The sequence below is a fragment of the Patagioenas fasciata genome, chromosome 9 (genome assembly GCF_037038585.1).
Source record: "Patagioenas fasciata isolate bPatFas1 chromosome 9, bPatFas1.hap1, whole genome shotgun sequence".
Lineage (NCBI taxonomy): Eukaryota > Metazoa > Chordata > Aves > Columbiformes > Columbidae > Patagioenas > Patagioenas fasciata.
Window position 1 is genome coordinate 30,185,543 of NC_092528.1, and position 19,999 is coordinate 30,205,541.

At 41.9% G+C, this 19,999-nt stretch overlaps 1 protein-coding gene across 4 annotated transcripts in view; it reads right to left on the minus strand.

The window, feature by feature from the left end:
- The window catches only part of RSRC1 (arginine and serine rich coiled-coil 1), a 126,328-nt gene that overhangs the window by 96,870 nt on the left and 9,459 nt on the right, over positions 1-19,999 (minus strand). For all 4 annotated transcript variants that reach the window (XM_071812753.1, XM_065845032.2, XM_071812754.1 and 1 more), the window contains exon 3: positions 19,636-19,761. In XM_071812753.1, coding sequence (XP_071668854.1) covers positions 19,636-19,761 — 126 coding nt within the window. The remainder of the gene's footprint in view (positions 1-19,635; positions 19,762-19,999) is intronic.

Below are 19,999 nucleotides of genomic sequence, written 5' to 3' on the forward strand. Positions count from 1 at the left end.
GGGGCCCAAAAGTGCCCCCAGGATTCGCGGCTTGTCCTCCCCACTCCCAGCACAGGGACGGTCGCTGCCCTGGCCCTGCTGGCCGCACCAATGCCAATACAACCCAGCACGCTGGTGGCTTTTGTGGCCACTGCTGCAGATCTGATCTATCCCGCTGCACTCGATTCAGCGTGCAGAGTCCATCCTGCACAGCCTTCTCCAGAAACAAAGCTGCACACAAGGTTCATCTGCAGCCCGGGCCCCCCAACACCCGCCCTTTAGACTCAGCTTAGTAAAGCCCGGCCACCCTGACCCACGACAACCTGCACACAGACACAGCCTGACCTCCTCCAAACACGAATTGTCTGGGTCTTCTATCACCGTACGAGTTCTTTGCAAATATTTATTTTTTTAGTATTTTCCCTTGATGCTCCAGAGCGTCTTCCCAACTAAAACCAACTCTGCTGAAGTTAATTCTATTTACTTGCATTGATTACAAACAGGATTTGGAAAGCACAAACAAAGCAACACAACTCCAAAAATCCAGTAAGATGTCCTGACCCCGGTCACGAATGGGGGAAACAAATAAGGAAAACTGAGGGAAAAGAGTCTAATGTTCACGCTCCCCTCAATTCCTGAATGCCAGCAAAGTGTATATTCTGTTAATCATTTTAAAACCAGGGTAACTATTGTGTTCCAACGTCGTACAGCCACGATTACTGTTGAAAAATCTTACCTCGTATTAACGTTTCTCCTTCATAATCCGTCCACAGCGACAGTAACAGAGGACTGCTCCAAATAACCACTGGGCGACGACAACACAGTTTTATTAAACTTAAGCTGAACCTCAACTCTTGTTGAAGCCTTTTGCTGGTCTGAAGAAATCTGAGGGATTTCTCACACAAGTAGAGAAGCATGAAAAATTTAAAATACATTTGCCTGATTATATTAAGCAACAGCTTAGTGGATATGAGTTAAGACACGTTATGTAGTTTTACCACATTTTGAAGAAACAAGCACAGAGACTAAATGCTTCAAACCAACCGTATTTGCAGGATAATTCTCTGCAACAATTTCATCTTCCGGGATAAATAAGTCCTGCCGGCAGCCCCACACAACCTTCCCATTCTAATAAGGTAGCTGTCTATTTTCTTTGCCTAAAAGCCCCAAATCCTAAGATATCTGTTTAAGAACACTTCACGCAAACTTCCATAAGGCTGATATTAAATCCAGCGTACGCATTGGGCTCTTGACAGCGGAAGATAATTTCATGAAGTGATAATTAAGCTCTACTAAACGTGCTGCTCGGTGTATAACAAGCCACAGCACATTGCCACGTGTAGCATGAACTGATCCACCTGCGCATTACCATGAATTACTATTAAAATCTCTTGCAATGCGAACGGAATAGGAAATCAAGATGTAAGTTTGAGCTACGAGAAGTCATCTGTGCCAAGAATTCACGGGTAAGCAAGAACACAAGTCCACGGATCGGGATTTTTCTACTTATTACTGTTGAGAAATTAAAGCAATCCCGATTATTTCTACTAAAGCAAGTCCCAAAGCGTTCAAATTGGGGAATATTGGAGGAACATGGAGCACGCAGCCCTTCCCCCAAGCCAGCAAACACCCACCCACCAAGGCAAAGGTTAAGTCATTTAGTCAAGTTCAAAGATCTTCAAAGAGTTCTTAGATCCAGATAAGCCCATATGTTACCAAAATTCTGTGAAAAGCTATTACTTTCCAATCTGCTTTTCATGTCCGAGTTACAGAACACACAGATGCTTTGGCATCGCTGGCTCTCCCTAAATTCTCACCCCAGATAATCAAGGCTCACCAATAACCTCCCGATCGAAAACCCCAAGAAACGGCTTTATTCCATCAACACTTAGTCCACTTGTAAAAATGGAAAGTATCCATAAAAGCCCATTCAGTCACTGCACAATAAGTGTTAATTTGCTAATTTCTTCACAGGTAATCAATTAAAATGTAAAATATTGGATAAAATTAGTTGCACTAAATTTAACAGCTGCTCCATAAGCATAATTAGTTTCACAAGGGCCATATGTATTCCGAACAGAGACAGAGTTGAAACAAATAAGCAGATTTTAAAACAAGTTTGAGGAAATCTGCATTTAATTAGCAGGTGGGCACTACAACTGCATAATGTTTTTATACATTTATATTTATGAAGTGACAGAAGATCTAAAGGCTTTTTAAAATGGCGTTTATTGTTTGAATGGGAACTGTTTTGCTGCATGCTAAAGTGATTTAAATCCTTATAGCTCCGCTTTGAAAAAATCATAAACGGTGAAAGAAAACATGTGGAAAACTGTAAAACTAGAAAGAATTTGCGACAAAAAGCAGATACACATACCATAACCAAAAGGAAACTACACTTAATTAAATGTACACTACATCTGGAATATCAGCCTAATAAAACGTGAAACTATTAATTTTCATTGTTCTAAAGGAAATGAGGTCAGTGTCGTTTAGTATTTCCCCAATTATACTGCACTAAAGCACTGAACTGTATCTTATAGGTACAATCTAATCTTTTCGAAACGCTACGATTTGAAAACCATCACCAAGATGGACTTTTGAAACTGGAAGGGGGAATTAGAACGCAAATACAAGAGAGTTCGACCAAGAGAAAACGAGCGGCAGGTTTGGAGAGAAGAAGCGACGATCGCAACCCCTTCCCCAGCATTCTGCTCCGTCCCTCTCCGCCAACACAACCTTATGAGATCATTATTAACGCAACGGCCACAACCAAACCCCAACCAATTCAAGCCTCTTTAATACTTCAGCAATAAATCAAAAGTCTGGGGGAAAACAATGAAACGCAACTGGATTGCATCAAACCTGGGTATTCATATTGATGATAAAGACAGAGTGCAAATGCACAACTAATTGCAGCAAGACATGTTCTCTTTCAAAGCATATTAAGGGAAAGCTTCTTGTTTAACTCAGCGTCACTAACAGGAAAAAAATCATGGTACAAGTTCTTGCGGAAGGTAAAATAATTTCAAGCATCAACTGCACTTGTTCAGAGTGTAGAAATTATTAATACTATATATATATATTTAATGAGAATGTGACTACCTCTATAAAACACTTCAGTTTGCAATTTTAGAAGGCGTGCATTTGAGGAAGTTAAATATAGATAACCTGTACGACAATATGGTTGGTTTATTTATTGTTAAACGCAAGGTGAGTGAAAATGAAACAAGCAGTAGTCGGCTTTTCGGTCTGAAATGAGAGCGGGGCGACGAGGAAAAAAGAATTGCTTCAAGCCAGTTTAGACACTTGGGAAGTGACAAAATAGGGGGTATGAACAATAGTACCAGTATCATCCACAGTGCCAGGCAAACGCAAGGTGAAGTACAAGCAGCAACGGGGACAATCAAGAACACGCTTCGCAGAACTGAGACAGTGGGTTCACCAGGTACAGGCACCAACGTAGCTCAGTAATAACCAATTCTCCACCTATACATTACATTAACTACATAATCAAATGTTTGAGGAAACAACACTCAAAGCTGTAATTAAGTTACTGAAAACTAGGGCTGACCGGCCCATAAAGGCAGCCAGAAGACCTTTGGTGTGGTTCATCCTGGAGCAGCCTGTTTGGTGCACATCTCCAGCCAACAACCTGCTGCTCTGCCTCTTCTCCCTCCCAAAGGGGATCCAAGGGCTGCCTTTGCCACAGCACCTTGACTCTCCTACCAAGAGTATCCCTGGAGCAGCTGAAAGGCTCAAGCTCCAGAGCCGAGTGCATGGTGTATCTCCGGTTGAGATACCGCCATGCTGCTGGAAAACACACAGATCGACCCGGGGAAAAGAGCCAACTGCAGAAACACATCGAGTTTACTTAAGCTGAGCTTTGTGTCAGCAGTCCTTTGCTCAGAGCCTTGCTTCTCGTGGAGTTGGGCCAGAAGCCATTCCCTAAGGAATGAGTGATAAGAACAGCTGAGTATGACCCAACCATCAAACCCAAACTATTGTACGATTCTAAATCACAGATTGAACAGCTGCTATTCAAGCACGGAGATAAATAATTTTTGGTGATGTGCCTTCCCAAAATGTGTAAGAAAGCTCCTTACACTGAGCTGTGCACAACCTTCGCTTTCTCCCTTCACCCACAGCTCACTTGTGGAGCATCTCCTTGCACGCACGAGTGTGATCCGCTGGAGAAGGCCAGATGCACACTGCAGATCCCTATGGAAGTAGAATACATACACTAACTGCTGCGTTATTGGACACACGTTATTTTTGTGTTCAGCACAGAAAAACATCAATGCTATTTTTCAAGAGGCTTTTCTGTGCAGAGGGAGGATGGTGAGAGCAGGGGCGGCTGCAGAGGGGGTGATGAATTGTGCTGGTCGGGTTGGGAAGGAACCGGGAACCTTCCACTCCACCCATCATGGGGGATTCTCCCCTCTTCACTCCTTTAGCTCACACCAAGGTCACCAATTGCCCTCGACACCACTGGTCCAAAGGAGCTGAGGATCTTCGGCCTCATCTTCACTAGGGGGAAACACAGTCCATCATTCGTTTCCCTCGTTCATCTGCGTGAAGACTCTGAACTGCCTCTCGTCACTAAGATTTCACCTTAAATTAGGACTGTCAGTGTGACAACACATCTGCTTTTCCATGAGTGAATTCCTCTCGGATCTCTCTTTTCCTAGAGACTGCCTCAAAAACTGAGTCACCATCCCGGGGGGGTTTGAAGGACACGGAGATGAGGTTCTCAGGGACACCATTTAGAGGTGGGCTTGGCAATGCTGAGTTGAACTCAATGATTTTAAAGATCTTTTCCTACCAAAATGATTCTGTGGTTCATGTAGCCACCTCATGACTGAGCAGAAAAAAATCCTGTAATTTAGTTGTAATGACCTTTAGGTAATAAAATAACAAAGAAACAGGAGTTATGACACTGTCCTGGCTGCTAAATAAACCACCCCTCTGGTTTCCCATCCTTTCTCATCCAAAGCAGTTCTAGGGCATATAAACACATACACAAACATATGCAGCTGAATATATACTATGTATTAACTTCTGGAAAACCAAATTTAAGGTTAATAAGAGAAGTAATTGTTATTCCAGTAATCTGTTAACAAAGCAAAGAAGCTCAGCTCAGTTGAGACTACCCAGCTTGTCTTCTGCTCACCCAAGAGTTGAGAAGCCGCTCAAGCCCAGGGTGAGGCCAAAGCCCAACAGCTGCTCCTTGGGCACCGGAGACCCCAGCCTGGGGCTGTGTGCAATTCCTGTTCCTTTTGATCACCTAACCCTGCACTAAAGACATTTGAGATCTTTTTCACATTCTTTAAAAAAAAATAATAATGGCAAAACGCGAATTCTACGTGAATAAATAAGGTAACATTCTATTAGCACGGAAATTCATCAGGCTTTTATTTCATCAGGCGGGTTTTCTCCTTGTGATACAGCTGGAATTTATTTTCCAAACAAGGGCCCAGCTTACTTCCAGGGCTCTCAATAAATACACCAAAGCCTTTGTTTCCACATCGCGCAGGCGTCAGCGACTCCGCATCTGCTGTGGCAGGAAGACCTGGATGTATCACACGGCAACGAAACGAGGTCAAATTCATTTTCCAGATGGAATCACCATCCAGGTAATTATTTGTTGTAAATTTGACAACACCTCTGATATTATGTTAAGAAGTTAAGGAACATAAATGTGAGATTTCAAGGTTGAATTTTTTGGTTCCCTGGAGCCCCCGAGTTCAAATTAGTTACAGGTAAGTGCTGTGCTTGTGTCTCCCTTTGACTGCTTTATTTTTTGTGATTGTAAAACACCTAAGAATGAGGCTTTAATCACAGCTCAAGCTTAAAGATGCTATAATATTTATGTGTACTTAAATCCACAAAGAGATACTAGACAGCTGAATGGAATTACCCAAACACATGCTTGAAATCAACTGACACCCTGGGACACTAAGTGTTCTCATACCTTGACAAAGCAACCAACCCAGAGCATCACGGCACCACCGGTGTCACTGCTGGAACCAGAAAGAAGCGCCAGCACAGATCCAAACCAAAACCAACAGGAAATAAACCATCCTGGCATTTCTCATTCGCCAACACCACGGGGAGTTGCACTACCAGTTAAATAGTCAAAAAACCTGCTGTAAGACAAGATTAAAGCACATGCTTGTCCTTAGAAACAAATGCCTTGTAGAGATTCCCCAGCCCCAACCCTAACAACTCATTAAAAACTCCAAGGAAGGCGCAGGAAAGAAATTCTGAAAATTTCCCTTAGCATTTCAAGGAATACTAATATGTATAATATATACCACGCCAGAATATACCACGCCAGAATATACCACGCCAGAATATACCACGCCAGAATAGTATATGTTTTCATCATGGAACCTGCAACTGCTACATAAAACATTGTAAAATAAAACATATCCAAAAGAGAAACAACAAAATCTGAATTGTTTAAAAAAAAAAATATGTAAAGCAACAAAACTACTTATTCTACCTCAAACTGTTCTGATCAATAGATGACACCGATCCCCAACTAATCGATCTTTAAATGGGTAACAAAGATCAATTAAAACACGATTTCTACATAGCTATGCCTTCGTTGAAATACAATTCTTAAGTTTTACCACGGAATTCTCTTCTAAACTTCATTTTTGGTTTAAAACATAATAACAAAACCTCACAAACCACAGCAAAATCATGAAACAATGCCCGCCCAGCATGGCACGGCCCCCCAGGACCCGCAAGGAGCCCCTGACAGCACCTATTCCATTCTCTACCACCCCAGTTTTGCTTTTTGCCCCGTTTCCTGCCACAAACCAAATGACCACGTCTTTGGGGCTGAAATTCTATGTAGAACACTCACGGACAGCGCAGGCAGCACTCCAAGGGTTTGAACATAAGAGAACATTGAATGACCATGGGCGATCGAGCTATTCCAGCCCTCACATGGGATGATATCACCTCTAACCACCTACTGTACTCACAGTTGCAACGTACGAGAAACTTGGTAATTCTAGTTACGAAGCTTCGGTTTCATGAGATGCACCAATGTCATGATGCTATCAACTTACTGCAAGGGATCTTCTGAAATAAGGACCCTTATTTCCAATTTGATAGTTAAAATCCTCGGTGTCAAAGGCTTAAGGAAAAACAACCACCTGACTTGGAATAAATAAGAGAATAAACAGGTGATAATTTAAACTGAAGGCTTGCTTGACATCCACCTGCATTTCCCATTTCTCTTCGCATTCCAGCAGCTGTTGGCTGCCTCCCCATGAAAAACTACACACAAAGCAGAGTCATGAACAAAACCCATATAAATTCTCCGTATATTCACATCTTTGAGGAACAGACAGTTTGGTTTTTGTTTTTAAAAGCCTTTGAACTTTTCACAAATGAAGCAAAAGATTCGGGGCGAGAATAGCATTAACACCTTTTGTTTGGTCTATCATTTATTTGGTCTATCATTTATTTGGTAATGGTAGCATATAGCACAACACTCAGAATGGAGCTGAAGAAACAGCAGCAGCAATAACACCATTTGGCCGTTTTCGACTCATTTTCAGAGGGGAAACAAAATCAACTAACAAACAAACAGTTATTTAATATCCCCCAGTTCAAACCTTAAGGAAATCAAAATTCTATTGATTCCTCAACAAGTCTACCCCGAGTAGACAGCTCGGCCTTAGGGGCCACCAGCCAAGACACAGCAAAGGGAGGTGGTTGAAATAAAGCACATGAGAGAGTTCACAAAAGATTGACAGCTTGTAATTCACAGAAATTACGTTTTCTTAGTCAAAAATGAGATACAAAATTATAAACTACATGTAAATGAAAACAGCTCAGTCACATTTTCATAGAATCACAGGATGGTTTGGGTTGGAGGGACCTTCCCAGATCATCCAGTGCCATGAGCTTCATCTTCACCAGCCCAGGTTGCTCAGAGCCCCGTCCAGCCTGGCCTGGGATGTCTCCAGGGATGGTTCATCCACCACCTCTCTGGGTACCTGGGCCAGGCTCTCACCACCCTCAGGCCAACAATTCCTTCCTCATGTTTGGTCCAAATCTCCCTCTTTTAGCTTAAACCCATCACCCCTTGTCCTGTCGTAATAGGCCCTGCTCAAAGTCTGCCCCCATTTCCCCCTCCCGTCTGCAGGGACGGGGACATTTGGACAGGGACAGACTTCAGACAGCCAGCTTGGCCACGGGCTGCACTCAGAACCCCAAATTCAACACAAACCAGCCGGTGAGATTTGGTACTTGCACAAATGCGCGCTTAAAGCTCTCGCTGTAAATAGTTGTATAACACGCCAGCGATGCTGATGCGACCCCCGTAGCACTGCGAGCCCACATCAAAGGCAAACACACGCAGCAGCAGTTGCAGTTGTGACCACCACCAGAATTTCCGACACAATCCATCACAAAGTTCAAAGGCAGATTTAAACCGCTGTTCCATTCTAAAACGTATTTCCTAGGAACAGTTTTGATAATCTACAGAGCAGCGTTTCCATTGCCACGGATTTGATGGGACTTCCCTAAGTAAAACTCCTAATGAGTTTCTATAGGAAAAGCTATTTGTACTTTATGTAGTGTTTTCTGTCTCTTGTGTAATCTTTTCTCAGAGATCACCATTATAAAAGTCTCAAAATTAAAACTGGACTAGTTTATATTTTAGTTTATGCTCCAATTCACTCACTTTAACCCCTTATCTGTTATTTGCATTAATATTCCATTAATAAATTACATTTTTTTGCTTTAAAATGAAAAACTACTTTCAGCCCATCTTACACTTCAACCATAATGATTTTCTTGAACTTATGTCTTAATATTAAACTGCTAGAACCACATTTCTCGTAGCAAAAATGGCAAAGCTGACCTTTATTTTATTAGCCTACAATTTGCTCACCAGTGTTTTCTTAAGCTATATGAATGGTTTATGTACGTTGACAGCACCCCGCAGATGGTTACGATTACGTTCCACGGGACAACGCGCTCATTGAAAACTTTCAGAGACGCTTACCTAATGGGATGTCACATTAAATCTGACAGAGGCAGATAAAATAACTACATCCTAATTAGAACGGCTCAAAAAGGTCATTTTCCAGTGATATCCACAACGTTTCTGATGTAATTATAGACAGAACCAGCGCGCTGACGTTCATGTAAGAATGAGTTTTAAACAATGCGGTTATTATGGGGTTTTCTTGTGCTGGGGGATGGCCTTGAGCTGTCAGCATCTTGGAGATAGATGCCCCCAACTCCAAAACTCAGCATTCCATTCGACTCCTACTCGCTTCCCCTCTTCATGCTTAATGACTAATTCCTCCGAGATAGCCTTAAAAGCCCTAAAATGTTGTCCTTGGGTACAAACTTTCCCTCGGCAATCAATCGGGAGCAAATTAGAGGACGGCGTTGAAACGCGGCGCGGCGTCGAAGCGAACAAATGAACGAAGAAAGGTGGGATATCGGAACATATGCCGCCGCACTGAAGTCGCTAAAAAGGTCTGTTGGAAGGATATTTGGTTTCCAGTGAAGCTAATATGCTGTAAGAAGGGCCGCTGATGAAAGAATACCCAGTCATATGGAAATCCAAATATAGTGACAGACACAATTATTTTACTAATTGCTAATGAATACAGTCAAGTGGCTTCAAAAAGCCAAACTTTGCTTGGACTACTTCGGGTTTTGACCTCTGCATGAGCAAATGCATTTCAAACCCAAGCCCACCTAAATTGATTAACGGCGCCAGCCAAGGCCAGCGTGCAGTGGGAGCTTTTTTCCATCTATCCCATGGCCCCGAGGATAGTTAAATGAACCTTAAAATGGCTACAAACAGCTCAATGACTACACAGACTCCTGCCAATTAGAAATAATTAGGCAGTCATTTTGGTGGTAAGTCTTTTTAAGTGCATACATAATGATGCAATGATGCTTATTAGCGATCTCATATGAGCTCCGCTCAAACAGCCTGGAATAATTATGCAACTATCACAAAGCCTTGCACATCTCTGTACTTCACCTTAATGCATTTAAAAATCCACTTCATTACCTCCAGTAATTAATCCTCCATTAATTGCAGGAAAAGCCCAGTTTACCGTGCTTCGTTTCTAATTATCTTATAAATAGTTATGGTTCTAATTAATGTGTTCATTAAGCTGAATATCTTTCTCAAAGCCACGCTCAGAGCAAAGGTTCCGCTTTGGAGAGAAAAAGCCTAACTAGCCATAAGGTGAGGCCATTTTGCTTGTATTTGCTTTTATTTTAGTATATTCAACCTCCTAATTGGCATTTAAAATCTAATTTGGAAGAACTTCAAGAAGACTATATAGCAGAAAAATAGGAAAAGGGGTTTTTTGCTTTACCCATTCTCCAATCAAGAAGCTTTAACAGGAAAACTTTTAGCATATCTGTTTGATACAGAGCGCTAACAGATTTTGAGTGCTATGCCGCACATTAATTTAAATTCTATTACCATTTAGCTTACCCCTGCATGTTTCTATGTAAGAGAGGCAAAAGCTATAGAAGAAAAACAGATATCTAGCAGTATATGCACCATTATTAAACAACAAAACACCACACACAGTACTGCCCTTGCTTTCACTTCTAGGACATAAACCAGTGATACAGAATTAAAGTCAATGAGTTTTTCAGCTTCCCTCACTAGGAGCTGACACAATCCTATGAAAACTGCAGCTGAAGAACATCTTACAATCCTATTTATGGGTGAGGAAAGTCCACATTGAAAGCGCGTGTTTCACGGTATTTTGGAGGTACGCACACATGAGCTTGCAGAAAACTCGCTTTATTTTGAATCTTCAAAGGTACATGCAAAACATTTAAGTCACAGTTAATATTAAGGTGTAGATTAACTTCCTATCTTTTCCTATACTTCATTTTTTTTAATATATATTTAAATACATCTCTCTCCAGTCACATTGTGCAAAACCAAATAGGAGTTTTAACATCTTTTCCTTATGTGGTCACATACTTAACATAAATGATGTTGCTCAGGCAGTTCCTTAAACGGTAGTTTAACAATAAGTAGACAAAGGCTCTACCTATGCCTGAAATTATCAGACGCTTTCAGCCACATTTCTTCCTCTAACATCGCACCTTAGTAAAACCTGGAATCACTGCAATCAAGTGCAGCTTTGCCATCAGTGCTGGGCTGAAGTTTTATACCAATAAACCTGTATTCGGACCAGCTGAAGCGTTATTACCTATAGACATTCATGCTCTTGCATATCAGGGAGACACGGTGCCTTAGAAACCAGCACCTTGCCCTGCTCACAGTGCTGCTCCAGCGTTACAATCGCCTCCCACCTGATCTCGACTCAAACAACCCGGGTTTGAGCCTTTTCTCCCCAACCTGCATTCTCCATATGTGGGCGTCTCGCCCTCTTCTCTCGCTCCTCGCTGAACCGGAGCAAGAGGGATCGTTCAGACAGCTCAACACACCGAAATAGCTCAGAACACAGAGGTGGGAGGACAAGAACAGGCACTAGAGGGTGAAGGGACAGTCAGGGAAGTGTCACGGTACCCCAGCTTTCAGTGGTTTACTCTGGCATGAACCCACTCCCAAAGCATCTTTTGGTTATAATAGCAACAAAAACTGGCAACTGCCTCTCTGGATCTTGAAATGCAATTGATTTCTATGGGATAAAATCTGTACAAGGGTACCAAAAGTGCTGAATCACAGAATTCCAGGATGTCAGGGGTTGGAAAGGACCTGGAAAGCTTATCCAGTGCGATCCCCCCATGGAGCAGGAACACCCAGCTGAGGTTCCACAGGAAGGTGTCCAGGCGGGTTTGAATGTCTGCACAGAAGGAGACTCCACAACCTCCCTGGGCAGCCTGGGACAGGCTCTGCCACCCTCACCAGGAAGAAGTTTCTTCTCAAATTTAAGTGGAACCTCCTGTGTTCCAGTTTGCACCCATTACCCCTTGTCCTATCATTGGTTGTCACCGAGAAGAGCCTGGCTCCATCCTCCTGACACTCACCCTTTAGATATCTGTAAACATTAATGAGGTCACCCCCAGACACAATATTCCAGGTGTGGTCTCCCCAGGGCAGAGCAGAGGGGCAGGAGAACCTCTCTGACCTACTGACCACCCCCTTCTAACCCACCCCAGGTACCATTGGCCTTCCTGGCCACAAGGGCCCAGTGCTGGCTCATGGTCACCCTGCTGTCCCCAGGACCCCAGGTCCACTTCCCCTATGCTGCTCTCTAATAGCTCATTCCCCAACTTATACTGGAACCTGGGGTTGTTCCTACCCAGATGCAAGACTCTACACTTGCCCTTGTTCTATTTCATTAAATTAATGCAGCAGCTACTGTCCTGCTGACAAGGACAGCAACGCTACCGAGCGACGGCTTCAGCCGGAATCACAGACAAAAGCGGCGATTAGAGAATTCCAGGGCATGGATGGACGCTGATTTATATAGAGGGGCGGCCATCTCTCAAAATCAAAACAACAACAGAAAGGCTCAAAAGCAAGTGTTAGCAGCTACCATGTCTGCTAAAGATTTGGAATGGGATAGAGCACCGTAATACCTGGAGAAAAACAGATCAGGCAGGCACTGGTCCCAGGTCCTGGCTCCCACGAAATTCCAGCTTCCAGCCACGGAGACAAGACATTACTGATGAACACCACCTTATCTATCTCATTAGTAATTTTTTCCAGGACCTGATCTATTTCTAGCAACATATTTAACCTCTAGTTTGAAAGAAGCAAAGCACCAGGCACAGAACACTCCAGATGTTGCTGCCCCTGATCCACGGTGGCTGGTTATAACTGCCCCTCGTGCAACTTGAATGTAACGACGCAGGAGTAACAGACAAAGATAACTGAGGACGACTGTGGCAACCAATCCATGAATGTGTAAAAACGGCGAGGAATCCGTGGATCAACAATAATCCATCGACAGACCTGTGGGGAAGAGGGCAGCGGAATTAGGGTTGTACAATGACCTTAGGCTGGCGCACGCAACCCAACAGATTCTACTTCATGGCCACGACTTCAGTAGCAGAGAAAAAGAGGATTTAAAAAGAAAACAAGTAAAAATACACAGTAGTTTAGAATGGGGACACATCAAAATCAAACAGCCAGCTCTCGACTAAGAGGAATCATATTCTTCTTATCTGCTTGAGTACCTTTTCCCAAACAGAAATCTGGACCATAAAATAAACCCCACACCATGAAAGCCACCAATCTGCAAATACACCCTTTTCCAAAGTGAGAAAAATAAGGAACTATACTTAAAGCACATGCTGTGTATGTAACACCTGGGCTGCTCTAGGAAAAACAGTTTACCTGTAATTACACTCACTACTTAACTCTAACTGAACAGCACTTACGCATTCATATCTTTTTTTTAAAGCTTTTTTGTTTGTCTACCAATGAAAGGCATCAAAGCGACTGTCACGAGCAGCTCTCCGGCCTTATTGATAACTTGAGGGCCCTTGGCACTGCCTTATGAAGTTTAATTTCCCAAAGCGGTCAATTAGAGGTGGGTAATGCGCTCACGGGTGGGTTATTGCTCTAGGAAATCTGCCGCTTCCCAGCGCGCTCCTGTAGACAAACTGCTCGGTTCCTTTGGAAAAAAAGCAGTTGTTATAGCTACAAAATATTTTTAGAGACTATTGGTGATACAACTTGTAACGCAACAAGATCCTAAATAAAAACTGCAGGTTGTGATTTATTGTGGGGAAAAAGAAGAACTATGATCCGATGTTGCCATCGCATGAGCAAACTCAGTAATCTGAACTTCACGAGTTCCTCCCTGCCCAAAACCTTTATCGGAAGCTTCAGGAAGGGAATATTACCGTACCTTAATTCAATACACATCTGCATGGACCGAAGACTCCAAACCTCCCCTTCCCTATCAGTGAGAGAGAAAAATATGTAATACTTACGCTGACTTCTCGCCTGATCACACGGGCCTGTATATGCAGTTGCACCCATGTTCCACAGGCCAGACCTCTGCTCAACCAAAAACAACATCAGCCTTCAGTCAGACATCATTTCTAAATGTAGTCTTTCTTCACAACATTCTTAATAATCAATCTTCAAGTCCACAAAACTGCAATCTATCTTATTTGTGTGATGATCTTTGCCTGCTACTTCAGCCACTCTGTTCTTTTTATTGGTTTTAATTAATCTCTTGCTCCTCCACAAACTCTCAGCCCAAGTTGCAAGGACCCTCTCAGTTTTGCTCTTTGTTTATCTGCCATTATCTCTTCTGCTCCCCATTGCTGTGACACCGACGTCTACCTCCAAACGCACGTCCCTTTTATCTTCCTCTCTCCTTAGAACCTTTATTTTATTTGCAGGAAATTCTTCTTGAGGTTGTTCACAATTAAAACTCAACACTAATCTATTAGAAGCTCTCCATGAGCGTGTGCTAACCAGGACACACAGACACAGCCTGCAAACAAGAGGAAGGTTTGAACACAAGTTCCTACAGATTACGTCTTGATCCGACACTTGGTATCAGCTTAAGATCTGCTAGGTCAGGGTTTTAATTTGGAAAGGCCCCAATACGTTAATAGACCACACTAAAATAATATGGAAAAAAGAGAGACCAACTGAAGCCAGACCCGTTCCTGCCCGCCATTCCAAGCAATACAAATACAAGAGCAACCCATGATAACACCGTTCATATCTTTGACAAGTCTTCCAAACACCACTCCACTGTGCAATGTTGGCTCTTCACTAAAATATTTGCTAATAATGGATTTATTTTTAAGAAATTGAAAAAGGAAAAATTCTGAAAGACAAAAAACCCCAAACCTTCATGCAAAAGGTGTAATTCATGACAGTAATGTAATTCGTGTCATGTAATTCTCGATTGTAATTCAACCTGAAACCTCCAAAAAGCTCAAGACCTTCCATACACTGCGTCAGGTTATAAAAAACACAGGTAAAGCCCCAATACAAAGCCAGGCTTTACAGTTCGTCCCAGGCCTGAACGAGTGTCTGAACGGAGCTCCGGCCTGTTGGGAACACAGCAAAGCCAATGGTTGGTGGTGCTGGTGCTGAAAATGCCGCCAAAAGGGGTAGCGGGGAATTATTTCATTGTAATTCCACCATCGCTGTGTGTCATAAACCACAAAACAGGAATTACACTATCTTTAGATCACTGCATTTGTGAAGCTGACTATTCGGCACGTATACACTGCACTATTTTAAATCAACTAGTGGGGATTTACTATTATTCATGTAATGACTCTTTCCACATGGCTCTTCCCTGCATCACTACAGGAACCTATTTTCAATTATGACCAACTAAGTGCTAAACACAAAGAATCCTGGAACGCTACGAGGCTCGAACATAAAGTAATTCTAGTTTGCACCGCGGGGATAACAGTCAACAAGCTGCTTTCCACACCAAAAACCAAGACTGTGTCGCAAAGCCACCCAAAAGCAGCAGTCACCCTGCGGCTGGACCATCGGATGCGCACATTGCGATGTTAAATCCATTAGATGGGAACGATGGTAAAGAAAGAAGATGTCACCGTGTAACCCACACACACACACTGGAAAATTAAAAATAATAATTAAAAAATGCACTGGTCAAACAGTCCCCTCATGGACAGGCCAAAGGCATCGACTCTATCAACAGGATTATTTCACACATGAGATTTTCCCTTCTTGGCTATAGATGTTACTGTGGCCATCTACGCTGAACCGCGTTAAAGATATTTCAAGGCAGCACTTTCCAGTTTAACATAAAGGGAAAAGCCAAAAGCACTTGGCAGACAATAAAAACAAACTTGCACTTTTAAAGGCAATTATAGGGAAATACTCGATAATCACTGAATTGTATGAAATCATGGAATAAAGGTTAAGATATTTCGGTTAATTCTGTTTAAAGCTACGTGAATTAAAAGATTTGCGTGACGAGACCTGATGGGAAATGAGTTCTTTTCATATACGCTCGACCGGCAGAACAATCGCGAGCAAAACGCTGAAAATATTAACACGACTCTATCCACACAGAAATTATATGAAATCCGAGTTTCTCCATTCCGGAGAAGCATAATATTCTAATAAGAACTATCCTAATCTTCAGCCAGCAATAATTTCAAGATGATATTATTATTCTCATTTCCTTGAATAATATCCATACTCCAGGGCCATTTTCCTTCTCATATTCAATATCGCGCGTGCTGGTATCAAGATTCCTTTCTTCATATCCTGTCACGGTATCAATCACTGCCTCCTGTCCACTCAATCCACTTTTGATTTATCAGCCGCCGTCTTTCTGGACTCCATAACTCGACCCAAACCATTTTAGCGAGACATTGACAAATAGCACCCGGTATCGCATCAACCTGTTCCACTTAGTAAACTAAGAACCGGGAACGGTGACATCTCCGCATAAGCATCCCGGCCTATTCCCCAGCCTGATGTATATTAATGAGGAGATGGGATTTGAAATGCTTCTTCCACATCAGCATCTAATATGATCAAATTAGGAAATGGGCTGATTTATTAAATTTCGCAGGGCTGAGATATTTCTTTCTATCACTCCACGTGTGGTTTCGGAAAGTGAGCTGTTGCTTTCAATTTTTCTGCCGAGGATGCGCCCGCATTTCACAGACGAATTATTGGCTTTAAAAAGATTGCAGGAAGGCGAAATGTTATTAAGCAAATGCTCAGTAAAACAAACTAAATCGGTTTTAAAATTCCTAATTTAATGTAAATCTTGGTTGTTTCGCTGAAATTCAGTTTGTGATCTTATTAAGTCATATTTGCATTGTACTGTCTTGCTGTAGGACAGCTTTAAATTCATAGCATTACTAGGAAGCCCCACTTTTTTGACTCGAAATAAACGCATCTAAAATAAAATAGTTATTATACGCACAAGTTTTCTCATCTTCTACAATAAAGTGAAAAAAACAACATTTTAGGTTTCAAGCAATAGCTGCTCAAAACACTTTTTAAACACGGCATTATAAAAAAATCCAACTTTTCCAATTGAAACGCGATTTTTCAGTATTTGACACAGTTGAAGGTCTGTAAATCATCCACTCGAATAAAAGCGATTTAAAAAAATAATTACATTACAGTCACATATATTTTGACCAATGTTTTCACTACCTTGTAAAACAAACTACCCGAATTAGTGATTTGAAGATACCACGTAATGGATGTTAACTTCCCATTGGGAGTAGTTTTCCAGTGGCAATCCCATTCCCATCGGGGGGAAAAGAACCTCGGAGTTGCTGGAGTCCTACAGGTGGAACAGCCACGTTCCAACTGCGAGTAGCAGAGACGAGCTGCCCGTTCCTGCAGGTCGGAGGGTTTTCCTCCCCACCACCGGCAATTCGGAAGCTGGAGATGGACACAGAGGCTTTGGTGGGTAAGGCACTCGTTACTGCACTAACACCAGGCAGCTGCCTCAGCTGCTCCCAGGCACTTCATCACCCAGTTTATAGAAGTGTTTGCTTCGGTACATACCTGGGAAACTCATCTGAAAATAAGCTGCCCCACCCCAAGCAAAAATATGAATTGCAGATGCCAGATTCTTATGAAAATTGCATTTCAGCACTATAAATACAGACATTTCCTAAGACAAATATCGTCTCTTGGCATTTAACGGCTTCGAATGGATTTTTCTTGTCTGACTGCTTTTTAAAATTCATTTCAACCTCCAACAGCCGCTGTAATTACGCGACCCACAAGAACCGCGGCCGTGGGTCTGACGAGGACTTTGCTCGCTGGGTGCCTGCCCCGGGTCTTACGGCAGGAGAGAGGAAACGCTCGTTTCTTGATCACCTTTTCATGCAATACGTTTTGTAATTGTTTTTAATACCCCTGCATCATATTCCCTCTTTTCCCCACAATCTCACGACGCCCTGGGTCCTGCTAGGAACGCTGCTCAGGCCTCTGGTCGAAAGCACGAGGCGGCTTTTGAGATAGCAAAAAAAGCAACTATTCTATTTAGCATCGCTGCAACCAACAAACAGAAAACACAGGCCTCTGGTAGCAGCTTCTGCTGCCGATCCCACTCTTCTCCACAAATAGGATTAATCCACAGCTTCTCAGTGGAACATTACAGCAGAGAGCAGACTTGCAAAAAATACGGTAAAGGATTCAATGCGTCCTTTTGGGTTTAGTTTTATGCTTTTAACGTGTTCACTTTATGATTTTAATATGCCAAAAGACTCTTCTGTTATAATTTAGGGTGTTATTTATAAATACGTTCCCTGAAGAACTATAGCTGTGAATAGTAATAACATTTAAAGTGACCTGCAGCTATACCTTCAGAGCTATAGTACTGAAAAGCCAGTATATTTTATACGTAAAATATTTTATACGCAGTGTTTCCCTGCACAAATTGAAACACACAGCACTCGTGTTTTTAAAGCTTTTAGGTGCATGATTTCCATACACTGAAATGACAATTAACGTCAGGAAAGCCCTCGGAAAGATGACCATTAGACTATGTCTAATGAGATCTGCAGTTTATGCACCTTACAATGAAACCAATACCTCTAAGTCACGTCCTAGTGCTGGATATCTACACACTGAAAACCACCTTCATTCTCACCTTATTCTTCACACATCTCATCATTTTAAAACTGATTTGGTTATAAAAGCAGTGGCTATTTACAGGAATATTTCTACAGGCAGCGCAGCAGCTGATCCGGGGTCTCCGGCTCGGATACATTCAGAGATCAAACAGTTTAAACAACCAAATTGCTGCTACAAAGGCACCGTAGTAATAAGCGTCCAGGAAAACTCTTATAATGAACAGCTGGGAATAAGTCACGAGAAAACACAACTAAAAGAGAGTGAAACATTCACATCTTTCAACAACCATTTCTCAAGGTTTAGAAGCAACAGCTCTATTTGGTATGTGAAAATAACACGTTTTGCTCAAGTCTTGGTGCAGGTACACAAAACTACCTGGAAACACACACCAACAAAGCCCTGATCTGCCTGGTACACTCTATAATGAATTTCAATTCAACCAAAAATGCTAATGATAATTCTGATATGCAGGGATGAACTTTATTTCAACTTGTTAACTGAAAAATGTGCACACACACAAATTGAGCTTCTTTTAATTACAAAAATATGAAGCAGATTTTATCATTCAACCTCTATGTTTATTATTGAAAATATCCATTTGCCACAAGCCAATTTATTAAAAAATTTCAGCATCGCAGATATCTTTAAGTATTAAGAAAAATGTGCATAACTAAATCCTCGCCTCTTTCTGAGGGAAATAGAGATGAGAAAATAACAGTTAGTGTGATCTTCAGAGGGGCAATGTAATGCATGGGGATTATGGAAAGCAGTAACCAAAACCAACCTGCCACAAGTCTTTAGGTGATTACATGTAAACCAAGCTGACTTTATTAACGATTTTTGCACTTGGTCAAATGCAAAATATGTAACTTATCTTCAAAACAAACTGTTCCACCAGTCATATTTAAATATTTAGTACATCAAAAGTACAGCACAGAGATTTCAAATGAGGCAGAGTTTCAAGTGACTTGCAGTTTAGATGATCCCTTGCAACCATTTTTTCTGCTGTATTCCAAACCCAGTAACTATATGGAGTTTTTAATTGAAAGTTTTTACAGTATATTTTTCTATGAGAAGTAATTATTCTTTAATCTTACCTTCTTGTTCTACTTTTCGATCTCGACCTTTGAGACCTGTAGGATTTGCCTCTGCCTCTCGATCGGCTGCGACTGCGTTTTCTTCTGGAGCCATATGAAGAGCTACTGCTGGACCTGTGTCTGCGTCTGCAACAAAACCATGCTATCAGTATCCTACCGGCCCTTAAAAACACCAAACTAAACCGGAAAAACCAACAAAAAAATAACAGTTTACTTAAAAGGGACATAGAAACATCAAAATGTATTTTATGTACCCCAAAATGTATTTTATGTCTCTCCATATATAAACTCACAGATTTCTTATCTCAACGTCCACAATACACAATCTTTGTTCTGCTCTGATGTAAATTGATCCTCCTCTTTT